Here is a 22,795-nt window from a genome sequence, read left to right as displayed (position 1 = left end):
TCTATCTATCTATCTATCTATCTATCTATCTATCTGTCTATCTATCTATCTATAATATTTTTCATTATTCATTCAATCATTCACAGCATTTCAGCCCTCATGAACCCAATCACTCAAACACTACAACTGTGACATCAGCTAAATCAGTGAGGGTTTAGGGTTTAGGATGGACATTGGGATTGGGACTAAGTGTCAAAGGAAACAAGCTGATGGGATAATGAGAGGCGGGTATGTCGGCAGGTGAGCATGATTTGGGAACTTGAGCAGGTGAGTGGCTGGATGTGGAAGTCTGAGGGCGTCTGGTAGACAGGTGGAGAGTAAACGCTCTGGAAAGTATCTTAAAAAATCATGACAGGATGTGAAAAGTGGCTGGAAACAGACACAGAAACAGAAAAAAAACAATCAAAAAAAACGTTTACCTAACTCATTTGATGTGCCCACAAATATACAGCAGTATTTATTGCAGGTCTGTAGCACTGGTTTGCTGAACTAAATTGTGCAGAAGCTGCTTTTTTATCGTGTGTACCCTGTGGAAATAGTTAATAATAATAAAATATAATTTACAAAAGGATTTTATTTTTTAGATTGCCAGGTTTTTGTCTGTTTATCTAAACATTCAGTGTAAAGCTTGCCCTCAATCTGCTGCAACTTTCTGACAAGCTAAATCAACCCATTGAGGAAGGAAGTGGTATAAAAAAAATATATATTTCGAAAGGAAGGAGGAAGAGATGGCATCAGCTCACGGTGCAGTCAGACGAGGAACAGCAATTCACAGAAAAACCAAATCCGTCCATGTGACCACGTCTGGTTTCCTTCTGTTTGAGCATTGTGTGCCAGAACACGCTGTTCTCTCAATGAGGCCTGTTCGCTTCAGTTATGCAACACATTGAGAGAAGTTAAGCCAAAGTTGTCACTTTCCTCCATTTTCTCATTAACTCTGCCTTGAATGAGTTCACTGGGGAGCGACTCACAACCATGCTCATTCATCCACATCCGTTTGGAACAGGAGCTTTCCAAATGGGCTCATAGATACAGAAGGGAAAAAACACTTCTTTACTTTAATTTCTTTTGTTAGATTTAATTTTTTTCCACTTTCTCATGACTCCGAAAGAGCCCCTTGACAAAGATTACACATCCATATCGGTTGCTATCTTACTTTATTTACATTTTAGCATAGTAAAAGCATAGTTAATGATCAGAAAAGTGCATTAATGTAGTGGAAGAAGAAGACCATGCAAGGTGAAGTGAATTTACAAAAAGCAAAAACAAAGTGCACAAAATGCTCAACTGTACAGATCACCATGCCAACAAAACTTCAAACAAAACATAGAAACTCATAGCATATTTTATCCACAGTGAACTGTGTGTACATAGCTTCATTGTGATAGACTAAATATCTATCATAATAACTACATTTGATTTAATGTCTGTACTCTTAATAGCACTACTGAGAATGTGCAACCACAGAGACGGCACATATAAAAAAAACCATTCATTCAAAGTGAAACAGTGAGAAGTAGAAGGATTGAACTTTATGTATGCAAACATTCCTCTAAAACAGAGCTGCTCAGTGGGCAGAACCCAGAAACACAGATGTAACAAACCGTGGAAAGGTGAGCCACTAAATACATCTGACTATATTCAACACTGTATGTGAGAAAGTTGGTCCAGCCAGCCTTCTGAATCCAGGACTGAAGGCTGTGAAGGAATAAGCGAAAAGGGAAACCTTTTAGCTTTGCCCCGTGATATTTAACTGTAAGTTATTTCTGTCTTTGAGAAATGTTTGTGTCTCTAAAGTCCAATCTGCAAAACTATTACTAAGTCAGTCAAACATAAGACTCCTTGGCGTAAGAGAATTCCTCGAACACAGGCTGGCTGCATCTCCGCGACAGCACCTCGTGCCGGCCTGCAGACACAGACTCTGACATGGCTCTCTGGCGGGAAGGCTGCCGCCGCTCGACCGCGTCAATCTGGTCGTGTGCTGCTTGAGCAAAACAGTCCTGATTGTACATGTACTGACTGCCAGAGCAGGTAGATGGAAAGTCATAGCATACAGAGGAAGGGCGGGACCTCCTCTCCAGCTCAAAGGCATCCTGTACAGTCATTGACTGATACTGCGGAGGGAGAGTCACGTTCTGCACCGCCTGCTCGTATGATGGAGGCCTGCAGGGCAGCCTGCTGTCCGCCTGCTTAAACACTTCGATCGCAGACAGAGGACGTGGTTTGTGCAGAAGCTCAACTGGAGGATCTGCTTCACTCTGTGAGTCCTCCTGTAGCGTTTCACAAGGGAAGGAGTTTTCCTTCTGAGAGTCTTTCTTCAGGCTGCTCCTGCTGAAGGCACCTAAGCTCCTGGTCCTCATTAGGACTTTCGTGGCTGCTCTCAGGGACTGTGAGCGCTTCTTCTCTGGAAGTGGTCTGTCCTGCTGGGCCTTGGCAGCCATCGGAGGCTGGTTGGGGGTGTTGGCTCTCCTGGGGCATCCTGGTGACCCCACTGGGGAACTGGTGAAAACTGATCCCTCTGATTGGTTAGAGGCGGTGCTCTCTAGCGAAGAGCAAGAGCAGTCCTTGCCCATGTAGGGCAGCGGATCCATGTTGGATCTGCTTCTCAGTTTTGTAAAAGACAGAACTGACTTGGATTCACCGTGACCTCTGAGCAAGAAGGAGTCATCGGAGATCTGCTTTCTCAGAGGCTGCCCGTCGAAGTCCCTCCTCTCCACGGAGCAGTCGTCGTGGCTCCTGGCGTGGCCGCGCAGGGCCTCAAGATCAGCCGAGAGGAGGATGATGGGCTCCGAGCAGCGGCGGTTGAATGCTGGCTTTATTGCATCGGCTGACCTGGAAGAGTTGATCATGCTTGGACTGAGAGAGGAGGAAGAGGAGCATGAGTCACAATTTCGGTGTCTGGATCTAATATTCTCTCCCGCCTCTCCGTCTCCATCTGGGTCGGTGCTGTCATACGCAGAATCATGATGCTGGGAGGACAGGAAGTCTGTAGAGAGTGAAAAATAAGACATGAATAAATTAAATTTCACTCAATTTAATGCAAATAAAAACTTTATGTAGGCATCATGGATTACAAAGGCCTATTGTGCCATATGTGTCACTAAGAGTAAAGTATTTTAAGCTTGTTTAAATGGGGTTGAGGTGAGAAATTAGAGAGAATAGTGTTATAAAAGTCAAGGGGAGGGTCTAAACCAAAATATTAATGGAAAAAAATAAGGATCAGTCCATAAAGATTTGAATTAATTTACCGTCATCGGTATCCAGCAAACTTGGGATATTCTCTCCAAGAATCTCACAATTCTCGATGAGGAACTGAGTGAGCTCTGTGACCTGCAGCAAATCAGAAAAAAAGTAATGATTAGAACAGTTACTAACAACATCAATGAATAAAATGAAAATTGCAAATGACATTAAACAGATACAATCCAGACTCTCTGCAGGGCTTCGCTTGTTCCAGACAGTTGTTGTTTTTAATCAGCCCTTAACCTACAGCCATCAAGTGTCTGTTCAAGTGTAATCTTACTTCTAAAACCGTTTGAGGTTTTCTGTACTATGAACCGCAAAGCTTCAAAGCACATTCATATCGGGACTTTCTACCTTCTTCATCTTTTCCTTCTGCTCGTCCAGCAGGGTGATGTCCAGCTGCAGCAGCGTGGGGCCGATGCACACCGCCAGATTGTAGGCATCCATCTTGTTGACGTCGGCGCTCTCAAGGATGTGATGGAGGACGCAGATTAGATGCTGCAGGAGGAGTTTGTTGGGCCTCGGGAGATCTTCTACCACCCTGGTGGCAAAAAGAGGAAGGGAAGGAACAATAAACAGGAAGAAGATTAGCTTGGCGCTCTTTTTTTTTGGGGGGGGGGGGTTCTTCCGTTTTAATTTTTTTTTTTCTTAAACTAGGCCAGACTAAAAAAGAGAAGTGGCTTGTGTTCAGCCTACAGGCGGAGGACATCGAGAATGACCTACAAAACTCCATTCAAAGAACCCCATGTTTGCTTTTAGCCACATAACCATTCATGAAAATACCAACAGCTTTTCTCTGACATATAGTTTGTAAATGCAAGGCGCAGGTAAATTCCACTAACTCGACTCATTAGCAGGCATTGATTGCTTACTTTGTGATTTCCACAGCTCTCTGCTGGGCGTCTTTGTTGTCCAGAGCAACCATCCACTTGTCATAAAGTTCAGACACCAGCAGGCTGCCAGGAAGTTCCTTCAGAAAACTCTATAAACAAGAGAGCAACAAGGATTAGACACAGTAATTATTGATGGAGTAACATTATTAGGTGTAACAGTCAGCTGTACTTTCAAACTGAACTGATTTTAAAACTTGTGACAGAGTAGATGCTGATTTAAATATATTTTGTGAAGAGCAGATTAGATATTAGCCTAAAAAAAACCATTTATTTCACAGCTTTAGTTGCTAGTTACTTTGAAGATTTAGCGGCTTAAGGATATTCCAATGCTAATATTTGTTGTACTATTTTTTAAGTATTGTAAAAGATCTGGTAGCAGCAGCAGTCGTAGCTGTGGTTGCAGTAGTAGTGGTACTGGTTGAAATAACCCTGGCGAAGCATCAATGGCGAATGATACAACAAGTTCTGTAGCGTTTGTGGTCAAATATAACATTAATATTGATAAAGGCTTTGTGGACGCAGTGCAGGATGTTACTAATGATTCACATTTACAGTGTAGAAATATAAACGTACTTTGAGGAGTCCAACGAGCAGATTGACTGGCAGACCCTCCATGTCCACCTCCGCGCCGCTGTTCAGATGCTCCCTGATTTCCTTCATGTTCTTGCTGTTGCATGGCTTCCGAAACACCCCCTCTGTGGACGGGCCTCTCTTCCTCAGCAACACCAGCAGCTCCTGGTTAGAGACGGAGGAGAGGAGGCGGAGAGAGGTGAGTTTCTCTTGTTAAAAACAAAAACAGGCTGTGAGTGTGTTTTCGGTTCTTCCATGCACAGATCGTGTGTTTGCACGGCTTCCTGTCCTCAGTGACAAATTCTGGGAGCTACTGTAAAGGTCAATTTAGTAGATTCTTGTTTGTAATCTATGCTGACAGAAAATGTACAACTAATCTTAAAAAGTTGTCCTTTAGTAGTTGTATAACTTAAAACAAAAGGAAATTCTATTAAGACAATGATTAAACTGTAGAAACAAAGTCTGTTAAGATCTTGAAACCATACAGATAAGATTAAAACTGTTAATTCTTAGAGAGAGCTAAACTACTGATCCGACATTAAATCCAACTTACTGTGACAGTTTTGGGGAGTGAGCAGTCGTCTGGGGATATCTTGCGGAGAGGCTGTCCAAACAGCTGAGTCTTGACGTCAGCTTCTGTTCGGAGTCCTCTGCTGATGAAACTCGAGCCCTTTCTGAGCTTCCTCACCACTTGGGTCAACTTGGTTTCTGATGGCAGCAGAAACATTTTATCCGTCAACATTTGACATCTAGATGAATGATTTTGAGTGCAACATAGTGATAAAAAACAGATGTGAAGGAGTCAAAGCCTGAGAGCCAATGTGACAAAAACTGTTTTCTACATTTGTTTACTCTCATATGCCGTTATTTCTATTTTCTGTCTCTGTGGTTATTCTCTTTGGTCTTATCTCTGCACATGGCACACGTAATGAGGCCCTCCCTCCAGCAAAAACTGACATTGAGGGACATCTGCAAAAACCTGAAACTTTCAAACTCACCAATGGGCTGTGTCAGCCTGTCCTCTTGATTATTCAACTGTTTTGACAGGATAGAGAGCTTTGCATCACCCTGGCAACAAAATAAAGAAAAAGAGATGTGGTGACGAGTGTGCAAGAGGAACATGAGTACGCAAGCAAGAGCAAGTGGGGAGGGGTTGTGCTTTTTTTTTTCAGCACCACACACCCTCACCCTACATGCTTTGTAACACATGAATGAGCTGGGGTGATATAATCGCACTGCAAAAGACACTAATACAAGCCAATATTCAGACGAATGTATTATCTCTCTTCTAATAATGTTTTTCATGGTGAAGTATGACAGTATTCTCTGCAGCATTTCAGAAGCAGTAAATATCCTGCAGAATCTAACATGGCCTCCTTTCAGCAGGAGCAGAAAGACACAGGTGTCTTTTGCCAACAGTCGTTTTGCTTAAACATTTTTCATCACAAGAAGTCGATGAAATGAGGATTTTACTTACATCAAGTGGAAACCCGATTAGTTGTTCCATTACACCTCCCGTTAGAGTTTTAGTCTGCATGAAAAAAGAGAGACAGTTAGACATTTTAATCACAAGTAGCTTTTTTCTTTTCTTTTCTAATAATCTGCTGTCTGTTGGACGTCGTAGAGTGAGGGACTTACTGCGACGCTGCCACTCAACACCTTCATGAGGACGTCTGGAGGTGATGAAGTGCAACCAGCCCTCGCTTTTGCGTATTTAATTTTTCTGTGATAAGAACAAAATACATTTATTTAGAAATGTAATATTTTTCGTCAAACTCTACGAACTCTCTGACTAAGAAATCCCATTTTAGGTGTTTTGAGTTTACATAACCAGAAATAATGATTGTTATTTGAAGATTATTGTAAGTAAACCTAATGGTGGCTCCATATAATACCATGATCTACTTTTTTAGAGATGAAATTAACTGAAATCTATGTTGTTTAAACAAACATCCTATCTTTGATGTTATCGAGCCTGAATTATTTCAAATATTGATGATTAAAATCTAATTTGTCTGAATTCATTTGAAGCCTAATTTAGGGGTTATACTGATCTGAATTTGTGCAGCATAACTCAAAAAGGATTTACAATCTCGCTCAAGTTTTGCCCAACTCTTATCAATTCTGATAACTAAAAGAGTATCAATGACATTGTTCTTACCTGTGAAGAGTATCTAACCAGCGTTCTTTCACCTCAGGCGAGCTGTGGGCAAAATAACAGCATGGTATGAGTTACTAATCCACAGAGAGAATCAAACAAGCCAGCAGGTGACAGTGGGAGGAATGAGATGAACTGTGCACCCACGGCTTATTTTATCAACTCTGGTGGAAACTGTAGCTCAGTCATGGGAACAGGAAGCAGCGTCACGGCGGCCCCCAACCAGACACGTTCCACTTCCTTCTAGACTCATTTGCTGTGGCTTGAAGTACATCAGTGGAAACATGCTGACGAAACAGGTACAGTGTGCCCACCTGCAGGTCCTAAACCTTGAATGAGCTCATTTTAATGCCAGACACTTTTACAGTACTGCATGGCTGAGTACATCGGTGACAGCTGAAGTGTTTTTCGGCACCATGATCACCTTCATACGAGTGAAACTTTCACACACTGAATCATTACCAGAGTCCTGGCATCCAATCAGAAACAGGGGGGGGGGGGGGGGGGGGGGGGGGGGGGGGGGGGGGGGGGGGGGGGGGGGGGGGGGGGGGGGGGGGGGGGGGGGGGGGGGGGGGGGGGGGGGGGGGGGGGGGATTTCTTATTTTCAAGCAAAGCAACTCAAATCACTCCCAATTATTCATCATCTTCTTGGAATACATGAACGAGTGATTAGTTTCATGCGTTGATTTTCATTACTTTGTGAGAAATGTAGGAGTTAACGAATGACACAAATGAAGTATTTGCCAACTGCCATTTAGCGCTTCTGATCATAAATTCACTATAGATAAAGGAAACCACTGTCATTCGTCAATAACACTGTCTAGACAAGACATGTGAGCCAGTGTTTCTCCTGCGCCTCATCTTTATTGTAAAGGCCGGTATTTCATGGTAAAGTCAGCTGGTGTTTATTCCTTCACAACAAGGCTTGGCGGCCAACTCCACACTTCCTATTTTTAAACCGTTTTGTCTCGTGATGCTGTAGGGAGGACTTTCTCTGGACTACTTCTCCATTTTAATAAAGGTCACAGATCACATGACAATTTACAAGTCCACATATTTCATGAACAGATTTCACTGATCTTATGACCGGAAAGAAGAGACTGTCAAATGAGAAACAGAAAGCTTATATTTGTATGTGTAAGAGTCAAAAACCAGTTTAAATTTCCAGACCTTTAAAGGAATAGTTCAATATTTTGGGACATATTTTCCTCTTGGTCTCATTTTCTGTCAGTTAGCTTAGCTTAGCACAAAGACTGTAAAAAGGGGGGAAACGGCTAGCCGAGCTTTGTTTAAATGTAACTAAATCCACTGTCAGCATCTCTAAAGATCACCAAGTGAAAATTAAGGTACAGGGGGATTGGATTTTTCTGCTCTGTCTGTGCTGGAACAGACTATTAAAGTGGGTGTTTGTGCTCTGGTTATTCTGTAGCTATATGATTTAAAGTCTATTTATGAATACTGCTATATATAATAACAATAATAATAATAATAATAATAATAATATCCTTGCAGGTGGTGCAGGGCTTTTATTATTCCTGCGTAACAAACATGCACATAAACAATAAAAAATATTGTGTTTTAGTCTCACTGCGCTGGACTTTTCAATAAAAGTCAATATCTTAGTTATGCAGTCCTAGTTATGTATTCAACTCTGGTACAACAAAACCCTTTTTCTCCTGCTGCTGAAAGAAATCCTAAAAGACGCCCTGATGTGCATCCAGGCATAAAAGTTGTACATGAATCAATATTTAACGTGCTGCTGTTTGCATGTGCGTCATCCGCTGTGTGTCCTCTCACCGAAAACACACCAGACAAAAAGAGAGAGCCCAGGCCAGGACGAGGGTCAGCCTGAGGTCAACACCCTCCATCGTTCCATCTTCTTCCTCCGGCTCGTCTTCAAAACCATAAAGCCAGATGTCCTCGAGATTCACTGTGTGCTTCAGGCGGTAGCTGGCAGTCGACCTGGTAAAACACAAGCAAAAAGAGAAGCAATGGACCTTTAAATAGCCTTTTATTTTTTAGTTTGTTAACGAGTTTTATAAGATTACAGTGCAGGTTTCAGTTCCAAAAATCTATGTCTTAGTCATTGAATTTTTTTCCCCCTTATAATCATTGCTGATTGTGGAAAACAGTGATTTTTATTCATATGATTAACTTTCCTTTTTAAAAAAAACAAAAAACTTGGAGCTGAACAGAAATAAAAGGCATCATTCAAAACATTAAATGAAATCATTTGACCATATTTAATAATTCCCTCTTACATTTTCTTGAATGGAAGAAAGAATGCTGTAAATGAAAATATACTGATGAGCAAGAGTCACACGCAGGTTGTCAACGATATTGACACACAAATCTGCTGTTTGTTTTGATAATATCAAATATATCAGAAAATATCAAAGCAAAAGCTCAAGGTCACTGGATTCCTTCATAACTAGCACTGCAATTTTTGTTTCCTGAAAGCTGGGGGCTGTGGTGGAGTCTGAATGAATATCCTTTGTGAGTGTTTCAAAAACAATTTCCACAAAGGTGCCTATTGAATGATTAAAAAGGAATCATTATTTTCCGCCTGCGCCTCCATACAGCCACACTGCTGTAATTGAGTGTGACCCTGCTGACCTCAATGTGTTTGCAGCAGAGGTGCATTGACTGAATCCGTGAGTGCTGATAGTTTGGAGCAATAAAGAAGAGTTGGAGGGGGATGAAGACAGAGGAACTGAGCTTAGGGATTTAAGTGGTGTTATGGTATAGAAATAGAAAGACAAAAGTGGCATATTGTCCACCTGGAGTTATAGAAACACTGGGAGAAATACACAGTAAGGGTGACGTGGCAGTAGTAGACAGCAGTAAAAAAGCAAGATGAAATGTGTTTAGAAGTGAGTTTTTCTAGCTGAGAGTCAGATGTGGGTTTAGTTTGGAGCTGGACCCTGGAAGTGAGGGAGTGTATGATTACAGGGTCCTAAGTTTCCAAGATCCTATGTTCACAAGGTCCTAGGTTTCCAAGATCCTATGTTCACAAGGTCCTAGGTTTCCAAGATCCTATGTTCACAAGGTCCTAGGTTTCCAAGATCCTATGTTCACAAGGTCCTAGGTTTCCAAGATCCTATGTTCACAAGGTCCTAGGTTTCCAAGATCCTATGTTCACAAGGTCCTAGGTTTCCAAGGTCCTATTTTCCCAGGGTCCTGTGTTCCCAGGCTCATAAGTTCCCAAGGTCCTGTTATCACGGTAGCATATTCCCAAGCTCAATGTTTCCAAGGTCTTATGTCCCCAAGGTCCTATGTTTCCAAGGTCCTATGTTTCCAGGGTCCCAAGTTCCCAAGATCCTAGGTTCTAAGTTTCTATGTTCAAAAGGGTCTAGATACCAAATATCCTATGTGCCTGGGGTCCTACTTTCCGAAGGTCCTAGGTTCTCGCGGTCTACGTTTCCAGGATCCTGTGTTTTCAGGCTCATAAGTTCCCAAAACCCTAGCTTTCTAAGGTCCTAGATTCCCAAGATCCTATGTTCCAAAGTCCTATATTTCTAAAGTCCTGTGTTCCCAGGGTCCTATCCAAGGTCCTATCTAATATTCCTAGGATCCTATGTTCCCATGATCCTCTGTTCCCGGGGTCCTATGTTCTCAGGAGTGACTCCGGGTCAGCCTTGCTTATCTTACGGGATGAAAAATGGTACACTTCTGTTCAAACATTGACAAATGAAACAACTTATGATGTGTAAATTATTAAGATTCAGAGGTGTTGCAAAGGATATTTATGAAATTTGGGCAGAGTCAAGTTGGTGTACAGTCTTTATGCAAAGCTAACCGACTACTTAACTCGAGAATCTTTTCACTTCTGAATTTCCCAAAGTGTCTGAACTATTATTTTAAAGCTGTTATTATATGAGTTGATATTGTGATTTAATGATTCTTATTACCCAAACATGCACTTGTCCATAACAAAATAAAAATCAATTGGTAGCCCCACATGCAATCATCTCTACAAGTCATGAGTGTTCATATATACAGACTGAAAAGCATCTGAAGTCTGTTTACTGTATCGTACTGTTGTCGCAGCTGTGTGTACCTACAGGAACAGTGGGTAGGTTGTGGTACAGAGATGAGTGTGATTCTCCTCCTACTCAAGACCTCTAAAACTTCCACCGACTAACAAACAGATTTAACTTAGACTCATAACCAGTTACTGAAATAACTTAAAGCTTGCTGAGATGAATTGTGTTGTCAAAGCAAGACAATGCAGTTTTCATCCTAAAGAAAGGGAGCTTTTCTATGTACCCGCTCTGTACCCTTGCGCAAGTGAATGTCCAAAACAACTTGTTTTCTAGTTTCCATTTTCAAGACTGCCTTTATGTTTAAATATATTGAGACTAAAGAACCAGCACACGTTGTTTGTTTTAAAGTCAAAACAAGATGAGCTGAAGATGGGTTGTCAATACTTTTTAAGATGAAAACATTTCTTCTGTGAATACCATCAACTTTCCTATCATGTGACTTCGCTCAGATGGGAACCACCATGCTTTCTTCTTCTTTTAATGAATTTGGAGTCAGTGACTAGGCATACACAGCCTGTACTGGTGGGAGATTCCCCAACAGTCCAAATCCAAAAATACAAGTTTTGTTTTTACTTCCTCTTTCACTCTCTCATTTCACATATGTGAAATTTTTTTTAACAGAAAGTTACTTAAGTACCACATCAGCATTAAAACTGAATTTTCTAGTTCCTTGGACACCAATTTGTTTTTATACATATTTTGCTGACAATATCGGGTCATCACCATCTATATATTGGAGTATATTAATATCTTACTTGACTTTGGTGAAGACAATGACATCGCTGAAGAGGAACAGGTGTCTCTCCCTGGTCTTCGTGCCCTTTGTGACCTGGACGCACTCGTCCAGCAGCAGCTCTCCGTTCTCGCTGGTGAGACCGAGGACAAACGGACTCTGAGCCACAGAAACCCAGCAGGGAGTCTCCTCCCTGAGCCACAGGAAACACACCAAAACAGAAAAGGTGGGTGACATGGAAAACCCACAGCCAGACCAGTCTACATATGAGGTCAATATTTCTGACAACTGTAACATTTTTTGTTCTAACTCTTCGGGCCTTATACCATAACAATAGTTTACAGGTACAGTAAATATCCTTTGATGGACAGAGATGATATACCACATCCTAAAAATTTGCATATTTGATGGAAAAATCACCAACTTTCCAGGAATTTAAAGCTGCTTTGACGACAAAAACCAAAGCAACAATAACTGACTCATTAATAAGTATTTGTAGAGATTTTAAGGAAAGAGTTAAACATTTTGCAAAGACATACATTTCACTTGAGCCTGGTTCTGTTGGAGGTTTCTTCCTGTTAAAGGGAGTTTTTCTTCCCTCTGTTGGAGGTTTTTCTCCCTTAAAGAGGAGTTTTTTCCCTCCTAGCTTATGTGGGAATTGTTGAATTGTTGAATTGTTGGTTTCTCTGTATAATATTGTAACGTCTTGCTGTAAGGACATTAATGTGTTAAGTGCCATGAAATAACCTCTGTTGTGACTTGGCGCTATATAAATAAAGTTGAATTGAATTGAATACATAATCAAAATGTAGTTTTAGCACGTGAGCTTCAGACTGGTATTGGTACAGCTATTCCCTAAGGGAATTCATCATTGATTGTCTGAGACTCAGTAGAAGGAGAGCTTTGTGAAAATTATACAAAGACATTCCTTTGCTTTGTATTTGCTCAAGATGACAAAGAGTGTTTGGGTGGGGTTTTGCTTACAGTTAAGGTTGGGGCTGTAGGGTTAACATTGACTGAGCAACACCTACAGGACACCCGGGAGCATCGATATGCATCAATTATACTTCCGACATCAGACATACTGACATCTAATAAATAGAGCAGGATGATAACATAGTTTCACAATTACCCATACCAGGTGTTTTTCTTTTAAAAGTAATATTAACCATTTCATGGGATCACATTTTCTTTGAAATTTCAAATGCACGTGTAATATATTGCATAAGATTTCCTGAATCTTATGAAACTTATGAAAGCAGATGGTTAAGATCTGAATTGGTATGCAGGAAGAAAATTCAATGTAACAAAAGATTCCAACTCATTTGGATTCAAAGCAAAAGATATGAGCGCAGAAAATAAATGTACTAAACTGTCCAATCCTCTTTGAACTCTTCATCACGTGTGCTTTCTACAACATACGAACTAATCATTTTTTTTGTTGTTGTTGGTTTTTCTTTATCTTAGGGCTTCTAAGAAAATGTTCAAATTTACCAATCTGAAAAGGCCACAACACTCTTAAGTGATACTTAATGACCCACACCTGCCGTAACATCACAAGCAAACATTGCTGCTTTTAAGGGGTCAGAGGTCACGAAAAGGTTGGAAACTGCTTGTCAAAATGAGCAGCTGTGAAACTAACATCAGCAATGATATTTTAATACCTCAAAGGAGTCACAGCTGTTGTGTTTTGGTCCACTATTTGGTTTGTAAAAAAAATATGAACTCGTTCTTGTCAAAAGCCTGAACACTTCCCAAATACCGTAGACAGCAGGGAATAATGCTTTAATTGGAAGATAAATGTCAGATCTGTGCATGAAGGCGACTCCGACCCTCACAAATCAATATCATGTCAATAATGGAATTTCATTTAATTGTATGAATCTCAGGCAGTGGTACTGGTATTGAATTACTGGTTATTTGTTCAGCTGAACTCTTAAAATAGAATCACAGACTTTATTATTGAAAAGATTAACGCTAATCTCAGATGACATTTTACAACTCTCTTTGCCTGACTTAAATATTTGATGTGTCTTGGTAAGATTTCTTTAATAATAAAAATAAAAAAAGAATCAATGGGATCATGCTGTTGTTGCCGTGTTGTTTTTCACACATGCAAGTGAAGGGGTCGACCAAACAAGTAAGAGTTTTTGTTGAACGTGATTATGAAACCAGTGCTGGTGATTGTTCTTCCCACTGACTCTGCGCTGGGGGCAGAAATTCAAATTGGTAGAGCAGAGGTACTTTCCCCGTCACCTCTCCGTCCCTGCAGAAGATGACACATAAAATACTGGCAGGTAAACCAGTGGGAGGACTCTGTGTGTACTAACTATGTTTGACTGAAAGCCGTGTTCAAATAAACCACCGATTTTATTCTTGTTGTATGATTTTTTTTATTAGGATTGTTTACAACATAGTGATACTTATCATAGACTGCTATCAATATCCGGTGATGTCATTTGGGGATTTACACTTATTTGTGTCTTGCTACTGTCAGAAGATGGTCAATCTCAGCTTAAGTTTGCAGCTAGCCTTGCTTTGTTCAAAGATAACACAAAATAGTGTTTATTGTGTGGAGTAAAATTGACAAAGTTGAGTTTTTCATATCTGACACTCAACGCTCCATTGAACTACAGCTTGCCATTTTTAACGCATTGATTACCTTTGGACAAAGCGAGGCTAGCTGGTGAGCTAATGCTAACCAAAGCCTCGACGAGCAGAGGGTCGACAGATCTCACATCCAAGATGTCAAATTCTGCACTTTATTAACGCCATTATCGTCTTACATAGATGCACAAGGTGTTTAGGCATAAAAAAAACCATGCGGTTAAGGTTGGGAGAAGTTCATGGTTTGGTTTAGAAAAGGCACTTTTACGTAAGTAACTTTATGGACGTCACAAGACATCCAAGTCTTGACGACGTTTTGCTTTGTCGTGGACTCAACACCTTCCCTTCGTGGTGGAAGGTTTGTTCTACTGAACCATCCCTGATCTCCTCTCTACATGGACTTTACTCCTCTTTGTACTTAGTCACATTGTCTTCTTAGACTCAGGTCGTCAAAGGGCACCTTGTGCACATCTCTCTGATACCAGTGGCTTTAAATCAAAAAGGCCTGAATCGACATCCTCGGGACGAGAACGGCTGACCAAGCAGGCAGCTCAACACGGCTCTCCCCACGTTTCCTCCTAATTGTTTAGGTGTACATCATTTGATTGATTATAAAGTTGTCCATAATTAGCGCCATTGAAGTATATTATCAGCAATGACTTTAAAGCAATGATGTTTTAAAACATGAACTGTTATTACATATTGAGCTCATTTGTTGTAAAGTTGTGCTTTATCAAATTTCTGTCTTTTTAAAAATAATAATAGTTAACATAAAGAAAACCTAAAACTAAGTGGTTTTATTTAATCACACAGCAATTCTTTTCCAAATCAATAGGTCAAGGACATCATGAAACAATTATAAAATGTCACACAATTTTGAAAAACAAGGCTTTAACAGCATTTACTCACAGGTTAAGTTGCCCTTGATTAAATCTGTCCTGGACAACCTCAACAGGATGACTAACAGACAGCGTATTGACACGTGAACATTTCTTTGAATATGTTACAATCAAAAGATGCTGAGTTTACTATCACAGAATACTAAAACTACAAATATTCACGCTGAGAAGTTGGAATTTGGCAAATTTTTGCAAAAGTACCGACATGATTATTCAATGAAAATTGTTTACTGTCAATAAAATAATTGATCATTCAACTAATCATTTATGGTTCATCATTTTCGGGTTGCTTTCTGGGTGCCCGTGGAAATGATCAAATATCATGTGTAGTGGCTTTTTGACCGAGGGATGAGTTGATAATCATTTTTCTCAAAATGTCAAACTGCTGGTTGAACACAGTTAAGAAACAATAAGACTTTGTTAAATAAGTACATGTTTAGTTCCCATTCTTCCTTGATATTAATATTCGAACAATAATGTTTGTGTTGTATAATGTTTAACGACATAAGGCTAATTATCTCTGTTTATGGCGAGGCATTGTCTACGTCAGTGTCAGTCCCACTACAGTGAAACTAACACCCACAAAGCCCCCACACCCATCCTGGAACGAAATGCATCATGTGTGTTTGAGCGTGTTTGAACGGTGGGTGTGTGAGAGTGGGACGTGTCTGACATTTGCCTTATTTGCTTTGAAGACAGTGGACTTGCCCACTGGATGCTATGGTGGTCTTAGTACAACAACTCGAAAAGGTTAAATGTCAGAAGGATAAGAAATAGAGCCCACACGTCTGGCTTGACTGGGCACTAAACAGGCTGTAGGTGGTTATGACCCAATTGAAGTTTTACACCTGAAGAATCAAAGCAAGAAAAAGTTTGACTGTTGACAACAATCTGATGATGAACGTCCTCTCTAAAGAATTATTCTGTTTTCTAAAGATAAGAGTCCACATTTGTGAAACAAAGTGAAAGTTAGCTCTTGATAAAGAAAATGAGCCAGAACCAAAACTCACACAGTCAATTCTAATAACAAGGACTTGTGGAATAAAATAACTCTGGGTAGGTACGGGTTTTCTTCTTCAGACATTTAAAGCAGTATGAAAGGTTTGATATTTCATTTACATCATCATCTTCTATGTCATAAAACAGTAAACTTAATAAATATCAGCAAAAAGAGGTCCAAACTATAAGAATAATCATGTGGTCTTTTTTATTTACATTGTCAGTAAGGAGCAAGAGTGAAGAAGACTTGGACTCATAAATACTGGGCATTGATAGAAAATAAAGTCTCATGGAGAAATCCCTTTCTGTTTATTTGTTGGTCTTTCTATTACTTTAAAAAATATCCTGGATTCCAATAAAATAGTAAATAAGTGTGTTGACTGCAAGTAAACTTCTGCAGATTGTTAAAATCTCAGAGGACGTGACCTCAGGGATCTCAATGGTGGCTGCAGACCCAAATAAAATCTTTATTTGAAAGTATAGATAGTTCATTAAGATCAGTTTCCTAAACTTTCTGTAAATTGATTAAACTCATATTGTACAGCATCAAAATTAAAAGAAAAGATCAGAAACAAATGTTTATCATAAGATGTACAAGAAAATAGGAAATGTTGGCGTGTAAACATCACATACAGTAGCTTTAACAAAGTCTTATTCTTCTATTTGTTAGTCAAATGAAAAAAAAAGTCTTATTTTTACTCTAAAGCTGCTTTAGAGGAAACATAAAGCCTACAAGGTTAATAATATTAAACTGAAGAACAAAAGAAAAGACAGGATGTTGCAGTAATATGGTCACTGTTTTGTATAGGCCTAGTTCAGAAGGCTTGTACTGTCAAAACTGTGGAGGTGTTTGTGGGTATCTGTAGAAGAGGGAAACTCCTGTAGGTTTATTAAACAGACTGTTGAGTGTGAAAAGGTCAACTGAACATGATGACCAGTTAATTAAGTTTTCTGGAGCTACTCTTTTAAAATGGAAGACCAATCAATGTCATCCACGCTGCGTAGCGGTAACAGCAAGTGAGGTTTAAACAGTTTGAGGGTACGTTTCAAAACCTGCTGTGTAAATCCCCACAAAGACATCTGTGTTTGTGGGCTGAACAGAGTGGGCTGTGTGGCCTTATGGGCGACAACAATTTGAGATCATGATGTTGTTGAACACGTGGAAGGATCAGGAGGCAGGGAAGTCAGTTTCTGTTTCTGTATATGGTCTGAGAGGCCTTTTTCTGTGACAAGCTCTGGGATTGTATTACTGAGTGCTGCCACCTGGAGGCTGGAGGCTGCAGAGAAGGTCAAACTGGGTGGGAGCCGTAAGGGTTTCAATTTATTTTTTAATCTCTTGAAAATAGTACTTCCTCTGCTCTCGGATGTGGCTTCAATATTTGATATAATTCAATTTATAAATAAATGGTGCAATTAATGACTTTCTAAATATGCTACCCTGAATTTTTCATGCGTAATGTTCTCCTGTGATATTTTAACCTGGGCTACAACTAATATTTAGGGGCCCAAGCAGCATAGTTTGGAACCTGAGCACCAAGTGATGCGCACGTCTTAGCTGCAGCTTGCTTGCATGTGTGTGTGTGTGTGTGTGTGTGTGTGTGTGTGTGTGTGTGTGTGTGTGTGTGTGTGTGTGTGTGTGTGTGTGTGTGTGTGTGTGTGTGTGTGTGTGTGTGTGTGTGTATCCACACCGCCTGGGTGTCAGCTATGGTGCTGTGGCTGCAGGTCCTACCACTGAATCAATGAGTTTCTCTTTGATAATGGCCATCAGAATATAGAAATACAGAAAATCAATTAACATCTATATCTCCATAAATAGTCATTGAAAGGCTAGAAAAATGGACAGAGACATTCTTTGGATACTAGGTATCACATGTTTTCAAAGGGGTTAAGTTTGGTCAAACAGTGAGCCCACAGTGATATTACATATCTTGCTGTAATGTGTACTGTATGCACAAGATTTTATATTTATCCAAACATTTGCTCTAAATTCACCAAAATATTTGACAATACACCTGACATCATCCAAATAATGTGAATTTTAGGTTTAGGAAAGGATTCAAGTTAGAAAAAATTATTGTTATCTTCAAATGTCTTATTTTCTTTGGCAAACAGCTTCAAAGCCCAAACATATAATTTTACTTTTAAGATAAGACACATAAGGGCTGCGAAAAACATCACAATTTGGGAGGTGCAACTGATGCATTTTCTCTCCGTCTAGTAATCATCTGAGTGTTTCGGGTCTAGTTGGACTAATCTTTCCCCGACATGGAAAGATGATAAAACTATCTCCACGCTCTCTCAACTCCACACTCATTACCATCTGTCGCCGAGAAAACATCAGCTGGCAGGATCTAAAAATATCATGAGGCGAAAGGGCAGGAAGAAATTTAAATAAGCATCTATATGTTGATGTAAAAGTTTAATAAAAATGTTCATCTTAATTCTGCAACGATCCAAATAATTGTTATTATAATATATTTAATACGATACAACTACAAATATGTAATTGAAAAGTATATTATACAGAATAATTAAGGGGACATAATGAGTACGGTAACTAAGGTTACAGTTGTGCAAATCATAACATGAAGTTACAACAGGCTTCTTCCTGTGGAGGTTTTCTTTGTATTTAACGGAGCACCTACCAGGTTAATTAAGCAAACGCATTGTAGCAACACTCACAGTAGGAAATAAATAATCATCCAACTGTTGTTACACCGAGGCCAGAGCTGTTTCTGTACACAGACCAAAACAATACTTTTTTCATAATAAATAGAAACACGTTTTCACCATTTCAATCCTTTTTTTTAAATGTTTATATATACATATATATATTCTTAAATGCTCAAATAACAATATCAACGAAGGCAGTAATTCTTAAACAAAGCACCCCTTATTAAAGGTGTTGAATCAAGGAGTAGAGAAGAAAGAAGAAAATGCCCTAAAACACACTCTGTCATATTTGTGTGAACTTTATTTGGTCGAGACCTGCTGTGAGCACCTGCTTCGTTTTCTGTTGAGGGTTTTCTAGCCTCACTCACTCTGCACCTGCTGCAGCGGTAAAAACTGCGACGTCATCAGGACTGCAGGTTGGTAAGTAAGTGTGGTTACAACTTCATAGGAAATATGTTAAGGTGTTGTTCATGCTACATCGCTGATATTTGATTATCTTGGTGAAACTTCCTTCTAATGAAATGCTGTTGGTATGACCTTTGACCTTTTTGAGGCTGTTACACAACAACACTTTAGATCTCAAGACATGTCACACTTCACAGGGCTTTATAGTAAATAGTGACAGCAAATCCACCTATAAAACCATCAATAAAACGTTCAGTTGATGGTAAAAGGTTTAAAACAATGACGTGCACACCTGATCGGAGACCATGACATCCCCAGAGCCTTCCCAAACACCAGGGATGGAGCAGAGCGTCTTCTCCGAGCCAAGTGTCTGAAGTGCTGGATGAAAACAGAAGGCACGTAACAGTGAAACCACATTTTCTATATAGATATACATGAAGTAAATTAAGATATGTTACAAGTCTCAGCTTTAATTGGAGCAGTTTTAAATGTTTACTAAAATACTTTCAGTGCTTTTTCTTTCTTTTTTCTGACTCAACACCATCGGAGAAACATCTTTGTTGCCTGGAACATACGGAGTCCCAGCAGCGTATGACTTTGATAATACTCCGTGTTTTCTGACTTGTAAGAGAAAAATTAAAGACTGATATTTTAGCAATAAGGTAAAATTAAACAAGATTTAAGGCTCCGCAGTCAAGCTAGCCACTTAACGAGTACATCACAGCTTTAAATTAGGTGATGATGTTCGCTTCATGGTAGTTTAATCTATCTTTTCATTTTCCCAGCAGGAGAACAGTCTTCCACACACACACATCAACGTTTGTTCATTTGTGTGAGAGAAAACAAACAGACTTTCCGTGGTGTTGTGGCGGTCCTTGTGCTCTAATTGGTGGACAAACAGAGAAACTGGGTTGAGCAGAATTCAAGATGAAGAGAAAAACAGCAAATCAAACACAAAGGTTGGAACACTTGACAAAGCGTCTCTCTCTCTGGCACGTAAAGCCCACTGACTCATGATGGACCCCATCAAGGACCGGCGTGACCTACCTCCAGCTGCTATGAAGGCATTAATGTACATCCCTGAGGTATGGCTCCTTCCAGTCTGTGCACACTACTGATGTTATGAGATTATTTATTGTATCTTATCCATGTCTGAAGCTGCCATACAGCTTCAATAAGTCTCTACATGTTCACCATTCAAACATTATGATGAAAATATAAAGGTTCTCTTTAAGGTGAAAGTTTCTATAGAGCAGCCGTGGCTCAGTTCAACCACCTTCCATCTTCTTCATATTAATCCAAAATCAGTGCAATCTTTTCAGCTGATGATGGGAGACTCACGTCTCCATCTGCTAGCACCAATTTTGAAAGTCTTCATGTTGAAAGGAACGAGACATGACAAGATGAGGAGGACATGTTTGAATGGAAAGACCACTCTGTGCTCAAACAGCACGGCTAAAAACATTAACATGAAAACTGGGCTAATAAACTAAGTTGTAGTGTTTTAATAAATGTGTTTATTCCTTGTTAAGACCCAAACCCTGTTTGTGTTGTAGCCTTCTAATTGTGTGGTGTTAAAAATTAAGCCTGGATATTCAAGATTTTTCTTGCCAACACACCCAGGCCAACAGCATGTTGGTCTGTCTCTCAAAAGTGTCCCTTCCCATCCTGTCTGCAGCACCAAGCCCATTTGTTCCTACTGAAGATGTACATTTTTAAAAACAGGCCTTGTAAGAAGTAGTTTCATTTATAAAAAAGTTGTAGTGATGTTTTTAAACTTTTAATTTGAAACAGATACAGGAAGTGTTGAATTCTATTAACACATGCAGTAACTTCAACAGGGCAAACGGGAGCGGATCAAAATAGGGGTTAGCTGAGTAATAAAACACCATAAAGCTTGTTTTCTTATGATAACAGTACAGTTTATCTCACTATCACAAGAAAACAGAAGACCAATTTGTCATTTGCCACCCCATCCCACTCTACATAGTGACCCTCACAGCATCTTTACATCGCCTCCAGACACGGGTTGACTGTGACCCTCAACACATTTATGGCGTAGCTAACTGATGAATGATTTATTTCCTTGCAGCTAGAGACGGCTCACGATTGAATACGTAGGCTTAAGTTCTGACACCAAAGTATTGGACCAATGGGAAGGTGCAGCCAGCCTGGCGTGGCACTCCTGACAGCTGATAAACGTGACAAGTAATCAGAAGAAACAACCTTTGGTTTTGTTCTGATAACGGGTCAATTATCTCGAGATAACAAAACTCATTTTTCTGAGATAACAAAAACTTGTGATCTCGAGATGACGGCCATTCTCAGCTTCCATAGAATAAGCACTACGTCTGTTCGACCAGATTACTCTCAACACAGTACAAGTCTGGATAACTGACACAGTGCAAACAAGTTTACAACATATTGACAACAAAGGTTTTTACCCCCTGGGGAGAAATGATGACAGAAGTGCGTCCTCATCCCAGGCATCATTCAGAGGAATTGTTTTGGATGTTTTGGACGACAACAACACAGGGAAACAGATTTGGCAGAAATGGCTGGAAATTGGACACTAAGTTGGGGTTTCAATTGTTTGGACCAACAATTACTAACTAGCACTAACTCTAAGGTCTTTGTATAAAGAGATTTGATGTCTATGCTGTCAATGAGGATCCTCCCTGCTTTGTATCTGCACTCTGTAAAGCTCAGTGACCCTCCATATAACTACCATCGCTGACTGCCTAACGCTAGCAAGATTGCTCTTGAGCTACCTGCTCTTGAGCTGACTCCTTCCATGTTTCCTTTCACCTCATGACAGTTCAGTAAAAGTTAGTAGGTTTTTGTCAAACTGTGCAGTGGCAAAATCTTTCTCTCCTTGTCCTTGATAATGAAACACCTTTTCAAATCCCTCACAGGCACACAGAGACTGATGAACATGAGGCTGTGCCAATGTGGTACATAGATCCATGTGTCCAAAACAATTAACAGAGTTACACTCAGCAGTCGTCACCAACAGGATCTTTTTCCCTTTTGCCAGTGGGTTGATACTCACAGGACGCAGTGAAGCTGCAGCCTCATCGTAGCTTCCTCTCCTCATCGATGCAGTTCCATAACCTGCAGTGTCCATGCTGGCGTCTCAAAGCGAGTCCTCAAAACCCTTTCTGTCCTGCACTGCAGTTCGTGTAGTCAGTTATCAGTTTTCAATTTGAAAAGCAGAAGAGAAGCAGTTCCCATCCCAGTTTGAGGACTCTGCTGGGAATGAGCTGAGGGAGCGGCTTCAGAATGATGCCTCCTGTCCTGCACAACAGCTTCTACTAACTGGTGCTAATGAGGGTTTAAACAATGGAGGTCTTGCTGGCACACAAAAGAGGAGGGCTCTTTTTTTTTTGGGCCTGACCTGGACCTGCATCGCCCCCCCCCGAAAACCCTCTCTAGCCATCCCTCCCTCCATCTCACCATCCCAGCCTGTCCTGTTACGCTCCAGTGGGGCAGCTTCCTCCCATAATGAGACAGCCGTGTGTCCCAGCAGGGCCTGCCACCTCGTCCCCATTTCCCAGCTAATGAGGGTG

At 40.3% G+C, this 22,795-nt stretch overlaps 2 protein-coding genes across 3 annotated transcripts in view; one reads left to right on the top strand and one right to left on the bottom strand.

Annotated features, from left to right (window-relative positions):
* Nucleotides 1–22,795, top strand: part of LOC138631932 (acyl-CoA:lysophosphatidylglycerol acyltransferase 1-like) — a 191,940-nt gene that overhangs the window by 51,379 nt on the left and 117,766 nt on the right. The gene's annotated exons all lie outside the window — the stretch shown is intronic.
* Nucleotides 1,141–22,433, bottom strand: tagapb (T cell activation RhoGTPase activating protein b). Of its 2 annotated transcripts, XM_069717132.1 has the most exons (14): nucleotides 22,279–22,433; nucleotides 19,519–19,604; nucleotides 11,666–11,836; nucleotides 8,662–8,826; nucleotides 6,868–6,909; nucleotides 6,345–6,429; nucleotides 6,184–6,237; nucleotides 5,705–5,774; nucleotides 5,260–5,414; nucleotides 4,710–4,871; nucleotides 4,116–4,225; nucleotides 3,598–3,784; nucleotides 3,249–3,330; nucleotides 1,141–2,986 (listed from the first exon to the last, which is right to left on the bottom strand). In XM_069717132.1, the coding sequence occupies exons 1-14, from the start codon at nucleotides 22,351–22,353 to the stop codon at nucleotides 1,827–1,829; spliced, it is 2,604 nt and encodes an 867-aa protein (XP_069573233.1). In that variant the 5' UTR covers nucleotides 22,354–22,433; the 3' UTR covers nucleotides 1,141–1,826. The 2 variants fall into 2 exon arrangements, with proteins under 2 accessions (XP_069573233.1, XP_069573232.1); XM_069717131.1 differs by lacking the exons at nucleotides 19,519–19,604; nucleotides 22,279–22,433 and having other exon boundaries at nucleotides 11,666–12,322.

Source organism: Brachyistius frenatus, unplaced genomic scaffold (genome assembly GCF_029030835.1).
Source record: "Brachyistius frenatus isolate BFR_SWC_R1_liver_20210118 unplaced genomic scaffold, ASM2903083v1 Contig_169, whole genome shotgun sequence".
Classification (NCBI taxonomy): domain Eukaryota; kingdom Metazoa; phylum Chordata; class Actinopteri; family Embiotocidae; genus Brachyistius; species Brachyistius frenatus.
Note: the sequence above shows the minus strand (reverse complement) of the source record. Positions and strands in the feature narration are given on the sequence as shown.